This window comes from Odocoileus virginianus, chromosome 2 (genome assembly GCF_023699985.2).
Source record: "Odocoileus virginianus isolate 20LAN1187 ecotype Illinois chromosome 2, Ovbor_1.2, whole genome shotgun sequence".
NCBI classification, from domain to species: Eukaryota; Metazoa; Chordata; class Mammalia; order Artiodactyla; family Cervidae; genus Odocoileus; species Odocoileus virginianus.
The window spans coordinates 7,224,673-7,231,160 of record NC_069675.1 but is presented as its reverse complement, the minus strand read 5'-3'; the positions used below and the strand labels follow the sequence as shown (position 1 = coordinate 7,231,160).

At 44.2% G+C, this 6,488-nt stretch overlaps 1 protein-coding gene across 1 annotated transcript in view; it reads right to left on the bottom strand.

Moving 5' to 3' along the window:
• Window positions 1-221: 221 nt before the first annotated feature.
• SLC9A4 (solute carrier family 9 member A4) overlaps window positions 222-6,488 on the bottom strand; it is a 55,381-nt gene continuing 49,114 nt past the window's right edge. Inside the window, exon 12 of the mRNA XM_070456945.1 lies at window positions 222-2,560. Coding sequence (XP_070313046.1) covers window positions 2,217-2,560 — 344 coding nt within the window. The 3' untranslated portion in view covers window positions 222-2,216. The remainder of the gene's footprint in view (window positions 2,561-6,488) is intronic.

Here is a 6,488-nt window from a genome sequence, read left to right as displayed (position 1 = left end):
CAGAATCTGAGTTTCACTTGCGCTTAGTCACCCAAAAAAACTCCTGGGAGGAAACAAAATAAATGAAACCCTGTGGGACCTTCCTTCCTTTTAAACTGGTCCAGAGCCACGATGCTAGGTGACCCTTAATTTTTTAAGTTTCTAACTGGCTCTGTTTCTCATACTTCCTTGAGTTCAAAGATAATATGTCAATAGAAATAAAAATACAGAAACACAAATAATTGCTGAAAGGATAATTCATGTTTTCACTTCACTGTGGTCAATGTAAGAGGCACATTCCCAATCAATGATTTGGCTACAGCCGTTGCTAGCTTCCCAGGTGGCAATAGAGACAAAGAACCCGGCTGCCAATGCAGGAGACAGAAGAGACCCAAGTTCCATCCCTGGGTTGGGAAGATCCCCTCGAGGAGGAAATGGCAGCCCACTCCAGCATTCTTGCCTGAGAAATTCCATGGACCGAGGAACCTAGCTGGCTACAGTCCATGGGGTCACACGTAGTCAGACACAACTAGCACACCCATGCATATTGATCCCAATCTGCATTGCTCTGCCTGAAAACAGAGTAGTGACCCCCTTCATTCATTTTACAACAGTTCCAGTCTCTCTGCTGAGTAAAATGTCTGGGAATAGGGTAGGAATTGTGGCTTCTTACCTGTCATACTTCCTGAGCATCCTTGGCTTGAAAGCTGGTTAGAGTCTCAGAAAGGAAAAGAATTTATTAAATCAAATACTGTGGGCAGATGAAACAACATATCACTTGCTAATTAGAGGAGTGGCCCGTCACTGAGGCGGGTGTCTCTTTTATTCCCAGTGGCTTATGGCCCAATTAACAATTAACACCGACTGATGTTCTAAGAAAGAGCTTTCTGTCTGTGCGGCTGGGTTTTCTCAGGAGGAGTTAGAAATAAGGTACTTGACAGAGTTGAGTTTGGAAAAAACAATTAAAAACTCCAAGAAACCACCTGCATTATTTGTGGATAAAATATACTTGCAAAATCTTTAGACAACATCAACATATCTGCTGATTTTATTTATATTAAAAAAATGACTTTTCCTAATTTAGAAAGTGGTCAAGCATACTAGGCTTCCCAGGCGGCGCAGTGGTAAAGAATCTGCCTGTCAATGCAGGAGACACAAGAGACATGAGTTTGATCCCTGGGTCAGGAAGATCCCCTGGAGGAGAAAATGGAAACCCACTCCAGTATTCTTGCCTAGAAAATTGGACAGAGGAGCCTGGCAGGCTACAGTCTCTGGGGTCACAAAAGAATCGGACCTGACTGAGCTACACAGCGCAAACATATTAGAAGCAGTCTTACATCTCAGGTTGGGAAGAAGAGAGACGGAGGCTGCTCTGATGTCACCTCCACCACGGCTGCAGAACCCTGAGCCGACACCATCTACAGAACAGAAATCCAGGACAGTAAGATAGCCCTTTTCCGCCCCTGGTGTCCATGTTTGTCCTAGAGAGGAACCCACGTCCTCCGAGGGATGTAGACCCTGAAGAGGCACCAGCCAGCTTCTCAAGGCCTCACTTTTGTCCCCTGGAAAATAAGAATGTCTGATACCACCTTCTCTAATGTCCCTCCAGCTCTGAGATGTCTTATAGGCCGTCAACGCTGTACAAGGGGCTTCCCTGGTGGCTCAGTGGTTAAGGAGCCCTCTGCCAGTGCAGGAGACGTGAGTTCAATCCCTGGGTCAGGAAGATTCCCTGGAGAAGGAAATGACAACCCACTCCAGTATTCTTGCCAGGAGGAGTCCATGGACAGGGGAGCCTGGCAGGCTACAGCCCAAAGGGTCGCAAAGAGTCAGACATGACTGAGAAAGTACGCACACACAGACATGAGTAGAGACAAGGGGGATTACTGACCAGTCTCATATCTCAGTAAATGACATGAAGGGCACACTCAGTGAATAATTCCTGCGGGGATGGATGTCTGTCCTTCACAGAGAATGCCGCTATGAAGCACAGCTGAGAACATGGCAGAACCAGCAAGTGTGTTCCTCAATCTCCATGACAGAGTCTTACAGAATCATGTCTAAGAGAGTCTTACAGAATCATGTCTTATAGAATACAGAGTCTTGGTGTCTAATAGCTTCCAAAGACCCAAACTCAATAACTCTCTCCAGACCTCTGAACATCCTGCTTTCAGCATAATCAGAAGGCGGTGGACTCTGGAAAAACCCAGAAACAATTCCGTGGACGTGATACCACAATACTACTTCCTTTGGAGCAAAGGGCTGTGGGACAAGTTGCAGTCCCCGCCAGGTCTGAGCTCCGATGACAGTAGGGACCCAAATGCTGGGGCCTCCTCCTCAGATTCGAACTCCTCATCCACGGCGTGAAAGAGCGGTTTGGGTCTCAAAATCGCCCTTCTGCCCCTGCCCAGGCGCTCTTCTCGGCTCGCGCTTCTTTGATAACCAAAGCGCGGTGGCGTCCCTGCTCTGTGTAAGCTCTTCATCGGGATGGCTTCAGCTGTCCATCGTCTTTCCTGAATCGACTCCGCTGGAGAGTGTGTGTTGAACGTGATGGGAGGGAGTTCTGAGTCACTGCCATCGTGATCTGGGAAAGTATGATGAAAGGAAGAAAGAACAGGACTTAAGATCCGAGATGCAGGAGCTAAGAGGGTGGCATAGTCCTGCTGGTGTTTCAGCTCCTCCACTCACCTGTGGCATCAGGTAAAGTCACATGGCTAGGCACCCACTGCCACGGTCCATCCACAGAGCTTGCTCCCTCTGTCCCAGTCTTCCTGGGATTTAGGAGGGGTGTCCAGGCAGGACCTCTCTATTTTTACCACCAAGTGAGCCCCAGAGGCAAAAGAGCCTCGGAAGTTATATGTAGGCCTCAATCCAGCAGGAAGTTCCCACATATCTAGGGAAGGGGTGTCCTAACCCAGGAAGACAAGGGCTGAGCAAGGAGGGACAGTGATACCCACGTCACAGCCCAGTGAGCTGTGGGGACACCAGGGGACCATCTGCTGAATGCCCAACCTCCCTCCACACCCTCCCCTAGAGCCCTGATGGGCATTTGCTGACCTTGTCCTGTAGGATAACAACTTCAGATGTGGGCAGAAGGTGGGTGCAAACAATTGTGCCCAGATACAGATGGAGCATTACCTCAAATATCTATTATCTGATATTTGATTACAATTCTCTAAAAATTAAGAAAAACTGATAAAATTAAGGCCCACTTCACTACTTTTCCTTCTCAGATTTCTGGGTTACCCACTCTTTTTGCTCACCTAACAAAATTTAGAGGCATTTCTCTGGTGGCTCAGACAGTAAAGAACGTGCCTGTCAGTGCAGGAGACCTGGTTCAATCCCTGGGTTGGGAAGATCCCCTGAAGGAGGGCATGGCAACCCACTCCAGTATTCTTGCCTGGAGAATCCCACAGACAGAGAAGCCTGGCAGGTTACAGTTCATTGGGTCTCAAAGAGTCGGACACGACTGAGCAGAAGCATGGATATTTCTTGCATACTTACTTGGTTGCAGGCATTGTTCTAAGAGTTTCATCTGTGCTAAATGGCTTCACTCAGGGCAACACTTTTCTCTGTGGGGGGGGTACCAACATTCTCCTTTTTACAAAGAGGTACTGAAGCATGGAAAAGTAGAGTTTTATGCTTCTTCATGTAAGTCCTATATATATTTTCCTAGGACTTTGTCATTTTTATTGAAAGATATGTGAGATGTCTTTTAGAGCATCTATTGAAAGGGCCGTTAGACCTATTTACCTGGTGAATAATGCAAACGCATTTCCAAATGTTAAACAAACCCCACCTCTGGAATAAGTCCTATTTTGTAAGGTATAGTAAGTCTTTAATATTCTGCTGTTATTTTATTTATAAGACTATTTAAGATTTGTACATTAGTAGTTGAAGCTACTACATTAGTAGTTGAAGTTGCCAACAAAGGTCCGTCTGGTCAAGGCAATGGTTTCTCCAGTGGTCATGTATGGATGTGAGAGTTGGACTGTGAAGAAAGCTGAGCGCCGAAGAATTGATGCTTTTGAACTGTGGTGCTGGAGAAGACTCTTGAGAGTCCCTTGGACTGCAAGGAGATCCAATCAGTCCATCCTAAAGGAGATCAGTCCTGGGCGTTCATTGGAAGGACTGATGCTGAAGCTGAAACTCCAATACTTTGGCCACCTGATGCGAAGAACTGACTCATTGTAAAAGACCCTGATGCTGGGAGGGATTGGGGCCAGGAGGAGAAGGGGATGACAAAGGATGAGATGGCTGGATGGCATCACTGACTCGATGGGCATGAGTTTGAGTAAACTCCGGGAATTGGTGATGGACAGGGAGGCCTGGCGTGCTGCGATTCATGGGGTCGCAAAGAGTCGGACACGACTGAGCAACTGAACTGAACTGAACTGAACTGAACTGAGTTGAAGCTGCTACCATAGCTTGTGATATTGACATTCATCTCAAGAAATGACTGGAGACTGTCAGACTGTCTATCACTCAAGCAACCTAACAGCACCAGCTGTTTGTACCCGGAAGAGTTTTAAAAATTAAACTATTATACACCCTATTACTGGTGTTATTTTGTTTTGTTTTGCTTGTTTGCTTTTGTGTGATACCCCTTTTTATCATAAAATACTACTACTTACAAGAGTGTGACCTGGGAATAGATGACTAGATCATTGAACCAGAATTAAGAGTCCAAAACTCTCTTCAGGCATGCTCAGTTGCTTAGTCCTGTCTGAGTATTTTTGAGCCTATGATAATATCCCACCAGGCTCCTCTGTCCTTGGGATTTCCCAGGCAAGAATACTGGAGTGGGTTGCCATTTCCTCCTCCAAGGGATCTTCCTAATCCAGGGATCCAACTTGCATTGGCAGGTAGATTCCTTAGCACAGTGCCATCTGAGAAGCCCATGGGGCTCTCATATAATTGACTATCATTAAATCATTAAAATGATTACTAGGATCCTATCTATTGACATCAAAATGTTTCCACAACATATGGCTGAGTGAACTGGACAATTTATAAAAATTCCCCAACAATGACTATACTGTGACAATGTATCATGTAGTGCTATGTGTGATTTTTTTTAAAAAGCAGGTTCTGGTAGGATAAGGATCAAAATGATGTAGATAGAATTAAGAAGGATGCTTACCAAAATACTCTACAGTGAATATCTCCGGGTGGTGGAGTTTCAAGTGCTCTCAACTTTCTTTTTTTTATGCTTTTCTCTGCTGGTTGATTTTGATTTTATATCAATCACACTTTTATATCAGAAAAAGTTTCATTGTAAGGAATAATTATATTCATTCTTCAAATGTTTAATTCTCAAATCCTGTGTGTTTAATTTATTTAAATTTCCAATGTGATTTTTAGTCTTAAAAATTTAGTAATATTGAAACAGAGAACATGGCATATCATATGTCACTTTATGCTAATAGAAAATCAATTTATATACATTTAAAAATAACTTAGCTTTTATGAACACAATAGGCAGTTACAATAATTCTAAAATTCTATTTAAGTATTAGATATTAAGGGCTTCCTTGGTGGCTCAGTGGTAAAGAATCCGCCTGCAATGCAGAGATGCATGAGACGCTGGTTCGATCCCTGAATTGGGAAGATCCCCTGGAGGTGATCATGGCAACCCACTCCAGTATCCTTCCCTGGAGAATCCCATGGACAGAGGAGCCTGGTGGCTACAGCCCATAGGGTCACAGAGTCAGACACTACTGAGCGTGCAGTGCATTAGATATTAAATGGGAAACATCCAACCAGTAACTTTAGTTAAAGTATTTTAGTAAAATTTAGCCATCTTTGGAGAATTCTAATTTATAAACCATAGGTGAATCCTATAACTTCAAAAAAGTGCCCATTTTATGTTTCTCTAAGTCAGAGGTCAGCAATTGATAACCACCAGGTATATCACCCTGCTGTATCTTTTGGTACGGCTCCTGAGCTGAGATGGGTTGTTACATTTCTAAATGGCTGAAAAAAAATTTTAAGAATATTTCTCGATAAGTAAAAATTATACAAATTTCACTGTTTATCACTAAAGTTATTAATTCAATTAATAAAGCTATGACTTTTCCAGTAGTCATGTATGGATATGAGAGTTGGACCATAAAGAAGGCTGAGTGCTGGAGAACTGATGCTTTTGAACTGTGGTACTAGAGAAAACTCTGAGAGTCCCTTAGACTGAAAGGAGATAAGCCAGTCAAACCTAAAGGAAATCAACTCTGAATATTCATTGGAAAGACTAACACTGAAGCTGAAGCTTCAATACTTTGGTCACCTGATGCTAAGGGCCAACTCACTGGAAAAGACCCTGATGCTGGGAAAGATTGAGGACAGGAGGAGAAGGGGACGACAGAGGATGCGATGGCTGGATAGCAGCACTGACTCAATGGACATGAGTTTGAGCAAACTCCTGGAGACGGTGAAGACAGGAAGCCTGGAGTGCTGCAGGCCATGGGCAAAGAGTCATGAGTTAGCTACTGAATAACGACAACAATTGTGTTCTC